Raw genomic sequence first — 16,625 nt, forward strand, 5'->3', positions numbered from 1 at the left:
TGGCAAATTGGCAACTGTTCTAAAGTGAGTTTTATTTTAATACGCTGGGATAGGTCATTATTTGTATATGCAACGAGGTTGCTCTAAGTACTATGCACTAGTATAAAACGATTGTATTACGAAATGATATACGGTGCAAGTCGCAAGATAAATTAAGTAGAAAAAAAAGAGTATCCAAATTTTTCTAGGCCTATCAAAAAAAAAAAAAGACTAATTATGGCTACGCTCCTGGGCTACAGATGAAATAAGTGAACTTCACATGGTGGATGGAAGTGCACGGTAATGAGATTGATGCTCCTTTCGAATAAAAATGAAGATTCTTGTGACATGATGATCAATGCTTGGCTGCAGTTTATTTGTCAATCTCACTCCTTTGTCCATAATAATCTCATGTTGTCGGCTGTAGCCGCACTGCAAACTGTTGGTTAGAGCGCACGTGCCAAAACCGGAGTGGGCACATTCGCTATATAATGCTACATTTGATGTGACAAAACCATCAGAGTTAAATGCGATGGAAACCAATGTACAGTGTATTTTTTATTTATTCGGTACATGGGAATTTAACTGCAGAAGTGTTTATTTTTATGTGCACTACGTCATAACCCACAGCCTTTAAAAATCGGCAACAAGTCAACGTGATGGAAACATCTCTGGTGAGAAAATTCACATTGATGCGAATATTCTAAAATCTGCATACAATCTATCGCCAATTGGATGGAAACCTAGCTAGTGTCTCCGTTTCACAGATTGGGAAGACTAATGCCCACAAGGGACTGGGTGAAGCCGTTTATCTATGGTGTCCCGCTGTTCCCCTCCTAATAGTTGTAGTTAGGATGCAAGCGGAGTAACATCTTAGATTTTAAAAATAAAAAATATTTTTCAGATGTAACCTTTTTAACTAGGCAAGTCAGTTAAGAACAAATTCTTATTTACAATGACGGCCTACCAGGGAACAGTGGCCTGCTCAGGGGCAGCCAACAGATTTACCTTGTCAGCTTGGGGATTCGATCCAGCAACCTTTCGGTTACTGGCCCAACACTAACCACTAGACTAGCTGCCACCAGCCTTCTCTCACCCATTGCATTCCACCTAGTCCATCCTTCCAATGTGACGCCCAGGGTCAGCACATGACTAGTGCTTGAACAGAGGATTTGTTGCTACAGTAACAGTACATTTCAGATTAAAATCTGCCATCACCCTACCTGTAAGCAATTTCAGTAACAGGGTCAAACTCAAATACAAAAACGTTTCTCATATAGTACACTCGGTATAAAACATATTCCATGGCTGTAATAGACTTATCAGTTGTTCGTACCCCTTGGCTGCTAACCCCTTCTGAATGTTAACGCATGTCAGTCAGTATGTGGAACGTTGTGCCAGGTAGAGAACACCACATTAACAAGTGAACGTTCCATTTAGCGTCCCATGGTCGGCATGGTAACGGCTGGGCTCTTCGTGGTGGCGTCGTCGGCCTTCCACTGTGATGTAACCGTCTTGACCTGAGTGTAGAATTGGATGCCCTGTAGAGACGACACAGAGAAGAGGCGCAGACAGTCAACACTAGAAAAAAATGGCCACCTCATACTGTACAGTTGACTGCAGAAACTATTAAATTAGGACCAATATGGTCATATGATAAAAAACCATGGGCGAGAAACAGTTGTGGGCTTGTTGCGAGCTAACCTGTTTGCCGTAGAAGTTGGTGTCGCCCCTGAAGGAACCTCTGGAGCCGCTGAAGGAGAACATGGGAAGGGGGACGGGGATGGGCACGTTCACGCCAATCTAAATGAGAAACACACACACACACACACACACACACACACACACACACACACGAGTAGGGTTTAATATTTCCCCCGAAAAATATGTCAGACAGCTTGTTGGCTTATTTTTACTTTACGATAACCCGTTTGTGGTGACTCAGATTATCCCCTAAATAAATCAGATAAACTAATAGCAGCCCTAGGCCAGTGGAGATTCAGCACCACAGATATCGCAGTTGATCGCAAATCTAACCAATTGGCCCACAGTGCGCTTGCTTTTGTTAGCATAACATCATGAAACAATGTTGCAAATGTACATTTCCTCAAGCACTTTTGTGATTAGCAACAGTTTATATTTTGAGCCTCTGCCAGTGTCACACGTTAGTTTGGGGATTTCAATGTGAGCTGGAGAGTGAACGTTATCTACCATAACTGCGTCGAGAGGTTGTGTGTAGCCTGCACATATAGTAAGCAATTAAAATGTATAGAAGCTATGCTGTAGCCTAAGGGCCTAATATCTGCTAATTTGCCCTTCTTTCTCAGCATATCCTCTCACCAGTTGTGATTAGGGCTGTGACGGTCTTGAAATTTAAGTTACGGTAATTGGCTGGGGGGGGGGATTTGCGCATATCAGACAAAAGAAAACGTGGCTTTTCTCTGAAACTTCACCATTACATTACTATTACGTTATCAGTAGCATTACTATTATCCATGTTCTCTAAATATTAGTCGACTATACAAATTAAGAAGTTTCAGATTGGCAAGGACCCCCCCCAACGCACTGAACCAGTCACACCAATAACGTCACAAATACTGCTGCGTTCATTATCTGTGGCAATATGTTGTTCAAAGCCGCTAAAGAGGATGCAGTTGTGGCGGCAGGTAGCCTAGTGGTTAGAGTGTTGGACTTGTAACCGAAAGGTTGCAAGATCTAATCCCCGAGCTGACAAGGTAAAAATCTGTTGCTCTGCCCCTGAACCCACTGTTCCTAGGCCGTCCTTGAAAATAAGAATTTGTTCTTAACTGACTTGCCTAGTTAAAAAAGGTTAAAAAAAATAATTAAAAGCCATTCCATTAGTATATATTTAAAAAAAAATATGAAGCATGGTGGTGGCAAGGGACTGCCGCTGAAAAACAGCCCCACAGCATGCTGTTGCCACCACCATGCTTCAACATAGGGATGGTGCCAGGTTTCTTCCAGATGTGGCGCTTGGCATTCAGGCCAAAGAGTTCATTCTTGGATTCATCAGACCAGAGAACAGTATTTCTCATGGTCAGAGTCCTTTAGGTGCCTTTTGGCAAACTCCAAGCGTGTTGCCATGTGCCTTTTACTGAGGAGTGGCTTCCGTCTGGCCACTACCATAAAGGCCTGATTGGTCGACTGCTACAGAGGTGGTTGTCCTTCTGGAAGGTTCTCCCATTTCCAGAGGAACTCTGGAGCTCTGTCAGAGTGACCATAGGGTTCTTGGTAACCTCCATGACCAAGGCCCTTCTCCCCCACGATTGCTCAGTTTGACCTGGTGGTTCCAAACGTCTTCTATTTAAGAATGATGAGGCTGAAGTTCTTGGGGACCTTTAATGCTGCAGAAATGTTTTGGTACCATTCCCCAGTTCTGTGCAGACACAACCCTATCTCAGAGCTCTACGGACAATTCCTTCAACCTCATGGCTTGGTTTTTGCTCTGACATGCACTGTCAACTGTGGGACCTTATAGAGACAGGTGTGTTCCTTTCCAAATCATGTCCAATCAATTGCATTTACTATGGGTGGACTCCAATAAGTAGAAACATCAAGGATGATGAATGGAAACAGGATGCACCGGAGCTCAATTGAGTCTCATAGCAAAGGGTCTGAATACTTATGTAAATAAGGTCAGGCTTGAGGGAAAGTGCCATCAGCAGGACGCGGCAGGAACTGGGATTTGTCGGACCAGGCCGTTTTTCCCCACTTCTCAAATGTCCAGCGTTGGTGATCGCATGCACACTGGAGCCGCCTCTTTTTTAGCTGATAGGAGTGGAACATGGTGTGGTCGTCCGCTGCAATAGACCATCTGTGACAAGGATCGATGAGTTGTGTGTTGTGAGATGCCGGTCTGTGCCGTTATTTGTCTGTTTGTGGCCCGCCTGTTAGCTTGCACGGTTCTTGCCATTCTCCTTCAAGCGGTTTTTGACCACAGGACTGCCGCTGACTGACCGGATGTTTGGTTTGTCGCACCATTCTCAGGAAACCCTAGACACCGAAGATCATACCATGCTCAAAGTAAAATGTATTTTTTATTGAATATATACAAATCAGTCATCTATCAGACTCCCATCCAACAGACTCCCATCCAGAGTGACACAGAAGCAACCAGGGTCAACGCCCTGCTCAAGGACACGTCGACAGATCTCCCACAAGATCAAAAGAATGGGGACACGAACCAGCGACCCATCAGCCCAAACCCCCCCCAGTTCACTAAGAGCGGCCCCTCAACAATCTGAGAACCCCACCCATCCCTCGTCCAATACACCAACAAAATTAACCAAAGATCGAAAAGAAAAATAATGCCCAATGTTAACCTACAAATTACACCTTCAACGACCCATGAAAAAGACTTGCATACACAACAAAAATAGTGCGGTAAACAATAGATGACCCCGTGTGGCTCAGTTGGTAGAGCATGCCACTTGCAAAGGGTTGTGGGTTCGATACCCGCGGGGGACCAGTACGAATTAAAAATACATGCACTCACTACCGTAAGTCGCTCTGGATAAGAGCATCTGCTAAATAACTAAAATGTCATTAAAGTTGCATTAAAATTATCCTCAGAGTTACCACAAGCTATGAATCACTGCATAGTTACCCATCCATCTAGAAATGAAGTTAAATAGGAAACTACTTGTACTGTTGGACGCCAATCACACAAGTCTTACTTCCCCAAGCACCTACCGGAAGTCTCTGAACTACGGCTCACCTGTCCGACATCCACCTCGTGTGTGTACTTGCGGGCGGTGGCGCCGTTGGTGGTGAAGATGGCGGTTCCGTTGCCATACTGGTTGTTGTTGACCAGGGAGATGGCTTCATCCAGAGTGTCAGCCTCCAGAACCACCAGCACCGGCCCAAAGATCTCCTCCGTGTAGCACTTCATCGCTGGCTGGGGAGGGGAGGAAAAAGCCTGAGATTAATTAGTGCATCATCAGTTTTCCTCGTCATTTCCCTCATCAGTGCATACTTTAGAGAGCTATTTATAACTTGTCAGAAATGTCCAGATCAACTAGCCCATGTCAGCTGACTTTTTACATTTTTTATCTAGGTTTTGTGGCCCTAGATTGTCGTGTTGGGTTCTGAGAATATGAAATACTTATTCAGGGAGAGAGGGGAATGTATAACGTTTACATTCTGTCCAAGTATGTTGTTAGCCATCAGGGATCCTATGGGAGGAAAAAAAGACAGTCTGGTACGAGTCAACATTACAGCCGTGAGTTGGAGAGGAGTGAGCACTTTGGGGCAGAGGTCAGATGAAGTGAGGAAGAACAGATATCCCTAAGGTTCTGTCAAGCAAACAGAGATGCATTGGCTGTTCAGATGTGTAGGAGGAGACTCAGCCTAGGAGAAAGGGATAAATATCAGTGCTCGTGTGAATGTCTTTTGTCTTATGCAGCGGTTTGACCCAATGGGGTTATAAACTTGGCTTGAGCTTTATTAAACGTCCATGAAACTTTAGAAGGTTCGTTTAGAACCTAACACTGGCATGTCAAAAGTTTGTATAAACATTTGTACTTTTGTCAAAGTGTAATTTCCACTGTACCAAGGTTCAACGTTGTTCTGAGATACTCCACTGATGTGCATGACCCTTCCAAGTGTAGTGGAGATGGTTCACCAAAATGTACATGATCTATGAAATACAGTAACCTGTATAGTTTGTAGATGTGGAAACCTAGGGTTTAGCTGAGCGTGCTAACAGTCAATCAAAACTTAAACGACACAATTCTTGCAAACTGAAATGTTATATAATAAACTCGGCAAAAAAGAAACGTCCCTCTTTCAGGACCCTTTCTTTCAAAGGTAATTCGTACAAATCCAAATAACCTCACAAATCAAAAGGGTTTAAACACCATTTCCCATGCTTGTTCATTGACCCATTAACAATTAATGAACATGCACCTGTAGAACGGGCGTTAAGACTAACAGCTTACAGACGGTAGGCAATTGAGTGTCCTAAGTTCTCATAACTGTGACCGTAGGACACTAAAGAGGCATTTCTACTGATTCTGAAAAACACCAAAAGAAAGATGCCCCAAGATCCCTGCTCATCTGCGTGAACGTGCCTTAGGCATGCTGCAAGGAGGCATGAGGACTGCAGATGTGGCCAGGGCAATAAATTGCAATGTCTGTACTGTGAGACTCCTAAGACAGCGCTACAGGGAGACAGGACGGACAGCTGATCGTCTTAACACCTGCACAGGATCGGTACATCACACCTGCGGGACAGGTACAGGATGCCAACAACTGCCCAAGTTACACCAGGAACACACACAATCCTTGAAATACAGCCACAGGTACACCTCCAATTGGCTAATTGACATAATTTGAGTCAATTGGAGGTGTACCTGTGGCTGTCTTTCAAGGCCAACCTTCAAACTCAGTGCCTCTTTGCTTGACATCATGGGAAAATCAAAAGAAATTAGCCAAGACCTCAGAAAATAATTGCAGACCTCCACAAGTCTGGTTTATCCTAGGGAGCAATTTCCAAACGCCTGAAGGTACCACGTTCACGCAAGTATAAACCCCTGGGACCACGCAGCCGTCATACTGCTCAGGAAGGAGACGCATTCTGTCTCCTAGAGATGAACGTACTTTGGTGAGAAAAGTGCAAATCAATCCCAGAACAACAGCAAAGGACTTTGTGAAGATGCTGGAGGAAAACCGGTACAAAAGTGTCTATATCCACAGTAAAATGAGTCCTATATCGACATAACCTGAAAGGCCGCTCAGCAAGGAAGAAGCCACTGCTCCAAAACTGCCATAAACAAATGCCAGACTACAGTTTGTAACTGCACATAGGGACAAAGATCGTACTTTTTGAAGAAATGTCCTCTGGTCTGACAAAACAAAAATAGAACTGTGTGGCCATAATGACCATCAATAAGTTTGGAGGAAAAAGGGAGAGGCTTGCAAACCGAAGAACACCATCCTAACTGTGAAGCACGGGGGTGGCAGCATCATGTTCTGGGGGTGCATTGCTGCAGGTTGGACTGGTGCACTTCACAAAATAGATGGCATCATGAGGACAATTATGTGGATATATTGAAGCAACATCTCAAGACATCAGTCAGGAAGTTAAAGCTTGGTCGCAAATGGGTCTTCCAAATGGACAATGACCCCAAGCATACTTCCAAAGTTGTGTCAAAATGGCTTAAGGACAGCAAAATCAAGGTATTGGAGTGGCCATCACAAAGCCCTGACCTCAATCCTATAGAAAATTTGTGGGCAGAACTGAAAAAGCATGTGTGAGCAAGGATACCTACAAACCTGACTCAGTTACACCAGCTCTGTCAGGAGGAATGACCCAGAATTCACCCAACTTGTGGGAAGCTTGTGGAAGGCTAACAAAAACATTTGACCCAAGTTAAACAATTTAAAAGGCAATGCTACCAAATACTAATACAAACTTCTGACCCACTGGGAATGTGATGAAAGAAATAAAAGCTCTACTATTATTGACATTTCACATTCTTAAAATAAAGTGGTGATCCTAACTGACCTAAGACAGTTTAATATATATTTTTTAAATTACTTTAGGGTTGGATCAGCTCTAATATTAAAGCTGATCCAACCCTAAAGTATTTTTTTTATAAAATAGTAAATCATTCAGCTAACCTGGGTTCAAAGCCAGGTTGGTTATAGAGACACACACACCCACCACCCACCCACCCCCCTCCCCCTCCCTCCCTTACCGTAACATTGGCGATGATGGTGGGCCCTACAAAGTTGCCATTCTCGTATCCTTTGATGTGGACATTGCGTCCATCCAGCAGCAGCGTAGCTCCCTCGTCCACGCCGCTCTGGATCAACATTTCAACACGGGCCCTGGCTTCAGGGGAGATCAGAGGACCCACGTCGGCACCCGGCTGGTCACCTAAATACACACAGAGGAAGAAAACACACAATTTAAAAAACTCTATTCTATGACATACACTATGTGGACTGGCGCTGGTGGTCATATTGAATGTACTATTTGAAATGTTTAATTAAATCAATGTTCTCACACATAGGGGGAAAACATTGATTTGTAAGAAGTTTTGCGGAGGAAAAAAGTCATAAATCCACACAAGGCATTGAAAGTCCCTTTAAGTAAAAGAGTGAGATGTACAGTGCCTTGTGAAAGTATTCACCCCCCTTGGCATTTTTCCTATTTAGTTGCCTAATAACCTGAAATTAAAATAGATTTTTTGGGGGGTTTGTATCATTTGATTTACGCAACATGCCTACCACTTTGAAGATGCAAAATCTTTTTTCCTTGTGAAACAAACAAGAAATGAGACAAAAATGTACTTGTGTGCATAACTATTCACCCCCCCAAAGTCAATACTTTGTAGAGCCACCTTCTGCAGAAATTACAGCTGCATGTCTCTTGGAATATGTCTCTATAAGCTTGGCACATCTAGCCACTGGCATTTTTCCCCATTCTTCAAGGCAAAACTGCTCCAGCTCCTTCAAGTTGGATGGGTTCCTGCTGGTGTACAGCAATCTTTAAGTCATACCACAGATTCTCAATTGGATTGAGGTCTGGTCTTTGACTAGGCCATTCCAAGATATGTAAATGTTTCACCTTAAACCACCCAAGTGTTGCTTTAGCAGTATGCTTAGGGTCATTGTCCTGCTGGAAGGTGAACCTCCGTCCCAGTCTCAAATATCTGGAAGACTGAAACAAGTTTCCCTCAAGAATTTCCCTGTATTTAGCACCATCCATCATTCCTTCAATTCTGACCAGTTTCCCAGTCCCTGCCAATGAAAAACATCCCCACAGCATGATGCTGCCATCACCATGCTTCACTGTGGGGATGAGAGGTGTTGGGTTTGTGCCAGACAGTGACTTCCTTGATGGCTAAAAAGCTCAATTTTAGTCTCATCTGACCAGAGTACCTTCTTCCATATGTTTGGGGAGTCTCCCACATGCCTTTTGACAAACACCAAACATGTTTGCTTATTTTTTTTCTTTAAGCAATGGCTTTTTTCTGTCCACTCTTCTGTAAACCCCAGCTCTGTGGAGTGTACAGCTTAAAGTGGTTCTACGGACAGATACTCCAATCGCCGCTGCGGAGCGTTGCAGCACCTTCAGGGTTTTCATTGGTCTCTCAGTTGCCTCTGATTACTGGCCTCCTAGCCTGGTCCGTGAGTTTGTGGGCGGCCCACTCGTGACAGGTTTGTTGTGGTGCCATATTCTTTCCATTTTTTAATAATGGATTTAATGGTGCTCCGTGGGATGTTCAAAGTTTCTGATATTTTTTATAACCCAACCCTGGTCTTCATGGGTTGGTCTCCTAGGTCTTCATGATGCCGCTTGCTTAGTGGTGTTGCAGACTCTAGGGCATTTCAGAACAGGTGTGTATGTACGTATGTATGATATATACACATACTGGTGGACTTTAATTAATTATGTGACTTCTGAAGGTAATTGGTTGCACCAGATCTTATTTTAGGGGCTTCATAGCAAAGGGGTGAATACATATGTGCACACCACTTTTCTGTGGTCTAAAATAAAAAATAAAAAAAGTTATTGTTTTTCATTTCACCAATTTGGACTATTTTGTGTATGTTCATTACATGAAATCCAAATAAAAATCCATTTAAAATGACAGGTTGTAATGCAACAAAATAGGAAAAACGCCAAGGGGGTGAATACTTTTGCAAGGCACTGTACCTGCATTGACGCGCAGGGCTTTGGAGCGCTCCACCAGCTCTGGGAGCCATTCACGAGCCTCGCCTACGAGAATGGCGGTTGAGAGAGCCATACAACGCTGTCCTGCAGCGCCAAAGGCTGCGCCCACCAGCTGGTTCAGAGTGTTCTCCTTGTTTGCGTCAGGCATCACCACACCGTGGTTCTTAGCTCCCTACGAGGCAGAATACAAGGGTTGGTAGGTTTACTGACATGCGTTTTCAGAATGTGCAAAGACATAGACCGAAGCAATAAGAAACTCAAGGGACTTTAGCCATCTACTGGTTCAGGATTGATAATGTTGTAGAACTATTCATCTTGCAGTATGGTTAAGGGCACTGTAGACTATTTAAGGCAGACATATTTCCCTAAGCGTCTAAGGGTTCCCTTAATTCTTTTAGTCCCCAATTGACCCTATTCATAGACCCTATTCGGTTATCATATTTACCATGTTGGACTGCACTCTCTTGCCATTCTTGGATCCTCTCTCGTAGATGTACTCTCCTGCCTGGTTGGAGCCCACAAAGCTGATGGCCTTGATGGCAGGGTGGTCACAGATGAAGTTCACAGCTACGGAAAGAGGTCAAAGGTCATATTATTTCACTCCTCAACATGGCACTGTAAGGGCACAAGTTGGAGGTGTAATCACCTTGGAAATGAAACCTGCAACAAAACAAACAGTGTTTCCTATATGGACTGCTACCCCCTACGGCACTTAAACACATTTACCTACACACACATTAGGCAAAGCGTTTACTTAACATAAAGTGCTGGGTCTACAGGACATTCAAAGACTACCAATATACCTCAGGCACTAGCTAACACACATGATCAGCATAGCCTGGTTTTTCCTTACATCCTGGGAAACAGGACACACTTCAATAGCATGTTTTATAAAGACTCATCACACACACGCCCCCTGGTCTTACCAGCGTGCTGTCCATGGATGATGTTCAGGGTCCCGTCGGGCATCCCTGCGTCCTGCAGCAGCCTGGCCAGCAGCATGGTGCATCCTGGGACGCGCTCGGAAGGCTTCATCAGGTAGGTGTTGCCACACACCATACCCATGGGGAACATCCACAGAGGGATCATGGCAGGGAAGTTGAAGGGGGCGATACCAGCACACACCCCGATGGGCAGGCGGTAGGTATAGGTATCCATGTCTTTGGTGATGGAGGGCAGGGTCTCCCCCAGCATCAGGGAGGTGATGCTGCAGGCGTGCTCTGCCACCTCTAGGGGGCAGAGCGACGGTGAGTAAAGCCAGGAAGCAGAAGGTCAAACTGCTACTCTTAGAGATAAGAGTAGCAGTGAAAGACATAGAAGTGGTGGGCAGAGGGTCAAATATTTGTGGTGCAAGGAGATAGCGATTGCAGAACAGAGATTTCAATACAGACTACAGAGACAAGTTGTTGCCGTATCTCCCCGTTTCAGCCAGGTCAAACATTTTCTCCCGTGTTTCCCCATGCCTACTTAGCATGACTGGTCTACCTACGCAATCCTCTGAAGACGTCTCCCTCCGCGTCAGCCAGAGTCTTGCCCTGCTCCAGGGTGATCAGCCTGGCTAGCTCTTTCTGAAAACACAGATGAAAATAAATAAATGAACCAAACATCTTTGATGAACATTCATGTTTTAGGCCCCGATTGTTGCAAAGAAACTTGTTTGTAGCTTATTTTTTGGATCACGATTTTCAATACAGCTCAAAAGGCATTATATGGAACAAAATATTGGGAACCATTCCTATGGAGGCCCATTTTCAGACCAGGGTCTTTCCTTACAATGTTTTCCTTGATGAGCTGCTGGTATCGGAGGAAGATCTGCTGGCGGGTGAGGATGGAGGTCTCGGCCCAGGAGGCGTAGGCCCTGGAGCAGGACTCTACTGCAGCTAACATCTCTGTCTGGGTGGCTTTGGGCACACGACCCACCACCTCGTTAGTGGCCTGAGGTAGGGTGAGAAGGACAATAGATTAATAATCATGTCATTGTGAACGGAGACACACTACATAAGGGGCCTGTCCAGATGGGTGTAACATAAAAATGGATTGTGTACAGGTATAACGTTATATCATGACATGTAGAATAGGCAGTGGAGTCAGATAGCGCTTCATTATGGTCTTTTTAGTGAGACTGAATGCTTGAGGGGGACTTTTCTGTCTTTTACCAAGGTTTTTAGCATTATAAATAATACATAAATCATTTTTAGGCTAACATTTAAATGAAATTATTTGTAGGGAAGAGATTTATGGTCTTCTGGGTGTGTAGCTGATTCTGCATTCAACAGCAGTATATAGTTGCCTTGCCAAAAGCAAGTCAACAGCAAGTTTCCCTGAAGTAGATGCAGAGTTGTAGTTAATGTTAGTGCATAAACATGTCAAGGGTCAGTTGGCTGTGAAGAATAGGCTTCCATTTCTACACTTTGCAAATCATACAGATTCAAATATGACACCCTCAAGACATATTCATCTTCCGACCCGACCGGCTTATACATTGTGTACACCTGTTGTGGTGTGTGTGTGTAAGCATTGACACTTACAGGGTTGTGAATGTCCAGCCATTCTGAGGTGCTGGACTCTGCAAATTTGCCGTCAATGAACAGCTTGGTGGTGGGCTGCAAGAAGACAGGAAATGACAACCTCACAATGGACATGCCATCAAAAATGTCAAACATGTCTGTGCAGGTGTAGATTGCATGAGCATATATTTGACTACAAGTCTTAGATAGCGAGCTACAGTATACATACGACCACTCATAAATCTAGTTATTATACGATTGCAAGATGTTAACTCACCACTGATGATGATGAATAACACATGAGACCCATCTGAAGTGGTGCCTGAAGAGAGGACACACGAGGATCAATTTAACGTTACGTTTCCATTGTCATTGACCAGCTAGCTAAGATCCAAAACCCTACCTTTCTGCTAGCTAACTAGTTAGCTAAGCTAACTAACTGTGACATTGAAGCTAGTTAGCTAGTTCAACCTGTTAATCATGCATTGACCGCATGCTACATAATATAGCTAACGTTGCAATGGCAAAAAGGATATAATCCTACATGACTGCTTAGACTTTTTTTCCCAAAAGTGTGGCGATACTTAGCTAACTAGCTACAGTGCCATGCTACTATGCTAGCAATTTATATAGCTAGCTAGCCAATCAAGTATAAAGCAATGCATTTAGCTAGAAAAGCTGTACGGGGAATGTGGTTGACCTTTTTGCTCCATAACGATCTCGCTAGAATCCCTGCCATGGTAGAAGAGATTGTGATTGCTTTCAGCCCAAAGTACACACACCACAGTCCCTAAACACAGACACCTCTGGCCATTTATAAGGTCAGGTATCTAGCAGTTATACGTTGATGAAGTCAAACAGACTGAGAACGTAGAAAACGCAAAAGCTGCACCTTTTATTTGATCTTTCAATGGGACAGCAAAGTTAGGCTACGTTGATGAATGCAGCAGATACTTTATTCATCTGTGAAATGGAAACGCTAGAGTCCGGTGAAGAGGACGCAACTTGTGAGGGACAAACGCTTGGACGAGAACCAATCAGTTGGCGAAAACAAAAACACGCCCCAAAATGTATGAAGCGGATTGGCTGGCATTTCATGATAGGGCCAGTCGTCGTTGACATTGGGTGAATTCGTTTACACGGTCCGGTATTCCGGTTGAGTGGATTTTACGTAAGGACCAATGGAATGGTCTAAAATGTATAAACTCCGCCAAACACCCAGGACACCTAGCCATGCTAAATAATCTACCCTTGCAATTAGTGCCCACCCCAGCTCAGTTACATGTCTTTCATTGGTGCAAAATCGAGTCCATCATTTCACCTTATGCATTTTTTTCTTATCCAACAGAGCTTAAAGTATCATGCGAGAGCTGGTCTTTTTTCGGAACATACATTAAATTAAGTAAATTTAACTTTATAGAATACGGTAGAATACATTATAATAGTATAGAATTGACCATAGTCAATAAGTCACTACATTACTTTATTCCTGATTCCACTTTTTATAATGTGACAGACACTTTTTACATTGGCCTTGGTCTGAGTTTTTATGCTATAATTAAGTTACCTATTTCTATACCTAACATGTTATATTTAGGCGTGAGCAAAGTAATTTGACCCAATGGAAAACAGTGGCTGAGCTACGTTAGCTTCTTTCCTTACAGCTAGGTTGAAGATGACATAAACACTTTCAACCTAGCTTGACATGTGACCGTTTCTATCACACACACACACACACACACACACACACACACACACACACACACACACACACACACACACACACACACACACACACACACACACACACACACACAGGCAACATGGCATTCCTTCACTGGAGTTGCCAGGCCTTGACAAAATGGATAGGATCCTTAGGATATCCACATTATACAGTGAGTGAGCTATCACATTGTTTTATGAAGTTACTAATTTCTTTACAATGCCAAATAACTTTTCCATTTTCTTTTTGCTAGCCTAACATTAGTGCACAGCAGTCCACTTTGCTGATGGCGACTAGTCAACGACTCTGTCTTTATCCACCCCAGGCCTGTTTCACTGAGAACCTCATCATAGGTAAAAAGCTGATTTATGTAAATTACCACTATCTGTCAAGATTAGGAATCACAGACTTTGATATGAAGGTAAAGGGAAATTAAGCTGAGAATATTTCAGATTCTAAGCCTGCATTGGATACTTATAGCAATTTCAGTAGAGTGATGTTGATTGAAAAGGTCTAAATGTAAAGTAGAAATAGGCTAGACTACAGTAATCTCTGCATTAAGGCACTAAAATGTCCTGGAAGCGCCACCATGAATGTATGGAGGATTGTTCCAACCCAAATAAGAAAACATTGGGCAATCTTCCCATCTCGGTGGTTGGCTAATTATTCAAGATGGGTAGCACAACATGATATATCATACACAACCAAATGCAGACAATCAGATTCAGCACTGAGAATAATTAATATTTCATAGGCCAACTAACGAGGGTAGCATCTAAACTGGACCCTGGGTTTATATTTCTAATGTGCATGGTCATATCATAATTTATAGCCTTTTATTAAGTTAGGATTATCCCTACATTTCAAGCACAACTGAACATTCCTGTAAATAGAAGGGTGCAACCTACTGAACATTGCAGATAGAAATACTATGAATAGAGCTGCCATTTTTTCCTCACTCTGTACATTGCAGGGGGACATGTCTATTCTAAAATACAATACATTTCTATTTGAAGATTCTACAACATACCTTACTGAATATGACCCTTAGATCTAGCCTATGGTTTGGCTCAGCTCCCCCCCCCCCATCTCTGCCAATGTGCGTGAGCTTCTGGGGATTTCAGAGCCGATGTGGAGCCCCAGCATCGCAGATCTCCACCGTTTACCAGAGGGGAGTGTTCGGAAGAGGGGGTGTCTGGGGTGAGCGGGGTCGGCAATGATATTTTCTGCACGCCTCCTTACCCCGGGGGGGGGCAGGTCCTCGACGGAGGGCAGGTGGCAGCCGATGACCCTCTCCGCAGACGGGTCAATGCGTTGCAATTTGCCCTTGGAGGGAGGAGGAGTGGTTTAGTTGTGTATGACGAAGCAATAACGTTCCAATCAATTACAGATGTTGATGTTGACGTTGATTGCAACGACAGGGGTTTGTAAGGCGCTTTGTGATTAAATTGGTGTTGTGGAGACTGTATGAATGTTTTTCTGATTATTTCATTTGTAATATCATAGTGATTGAGGAGTAACACCAGGTTCAGTGCAGCGTTTAGGACTATGACCCTGTAGTTATTATACTATCACATGTGCCAATAGGATCCAGACCTCCTGGCATAGTATGCATAACAGATACATATCCTTAGCCAAGGGCCCAAGGCTATTTTCCACTTATTCTCGTTTTCTTTCTAAAAATACATTCTACTCCGCTAGCCAGCACTTCGCCTAACCAGGCTTGCGTATCTTCCATCTCCAGATTGACCACTTATTCATGGTCCAATAGAGTAGGAAGGTTTGATTGGAGAATAGTAATACTCCATTGGTCCATGAACAAGTGGGACACAGTTGCCTTGTCAAAATGTCCTTTATTGATTAACTAGGTAATGAAAGCTACAACAACAGGATGTCATTTTCTGCATTCTAAAGAATATATTAGACACACGAAAACGGCAAAGGCTCCTGGAATCACCATAGATTTCTTCGTTCCAACACCTTGGGCATACATTGTCTCTATTGATCTGAACCCTGCCTGTATACAGTGGCAGAATGAGGCTATATATTGATTCGCAGTAGAACTCCTCAGTGCAATGCTGTAGTAGATGAAACCCAACACTTTGTGAATTATGAGGAGCTGGGCTAAGGGCTTTGTTTTGAGGACAAAAACAGCAAGTCTGATGATATTTCCTGTTAAGAGAATGCATTTAGAGAACACACATGGCCTTTGTCAATGTGAAGAAGTGCAGAATAAGATCAGAAGATGACATGACCTACGATGTATCATCCCAGGTCATCTTCGGCACATCACAATACCGTGTAAGCCTGCGGGGATAAAACGTAGACATTAGCTCAGGTAGCTAACACAAATATTTAGGTCTCAAGCAAGGTTGTGATTTTAATCTTTATTTAACTAGGTAATTCAGTTAAGAACAAATTCTTAATTTCAATGATGGCCTAGGGAATAGGTTAACTGCCAGTTCAAGGGCAGAACAACAGATTTGTGCCTTGTCAGCTCAGGGATTTGAACTTGCAACCTTTTGTTTACTAGTCCAACGCTCTAACCACTAGGCTACCCTGCCGCCCCATGGTTGAACCACCTCCGTTACATAACCACAGCGGCAGCAGCCTTTGGCTAGCCCTGTGCTTTAGCCTGAGGAGTGGGTGCCAAAGACAGGGCAGAGAGTGCCAAGATGGTTACAGCCAACCTGCCATTTTCTTGTGACCT

General features: G+C 43.6%; 1 protein-coding gene across 1 annotated transcript; it reads right to left on the reverse strand.

The window, feature by feature from the left end:
- Positions 1–333: 333 nt before the first annotated feature.
- LOC112250560 (methylmalonate-semialdehyde dehydrogenase [acylating], mitochondrial) lies at positions 334–13,092 on the reverse strand. The gene is made up of 12 exons (XM_024420812.2): positions 12,893–13,092; positions 12,470–12,514; positions 12,214–12,288; positions 11,459–11,620; positions 11,175–11,253; positions 10,612–10,914; positions 10,131–10,252; positions 9,668–9,857; positions 7,701–7,882; positions 4,718–4,897; positions 1,684–1,782; positions 334–1,520 (listed from the first exon to the last, which is right to left on the reverse strand). Exons 1-12 carry the CDS (start codon positions 12,929–12,931, stop codon positions 1,416–1,418), a joined length of 1,581 nt encoding a protein of 526 aa, XP_024276580.1. The 5' UTR covers positions 12,932–13,092; the 3' UTR covers positions 334–1,415.
- Positions 13,093–16,625: the final 3,533 nt, after the last annotated feature.

Source organism: Oncorhynchus tshawytscha, linkage group LG05 (genome assembly GCF_018296145.1).
Source record: "Oncorhynchus tshawytscha isolate Ot180627B linkage group LG05, Otsh_v2.0, whole genome shotgun sequence".
NCBI classification, from domain to species: Eukaryota; Metazoa; Chordata; class Actinopteri; order Salmoniformes; family Salmonidae; genus Oncorhynchus; species Oncorhynchus tshawytscha.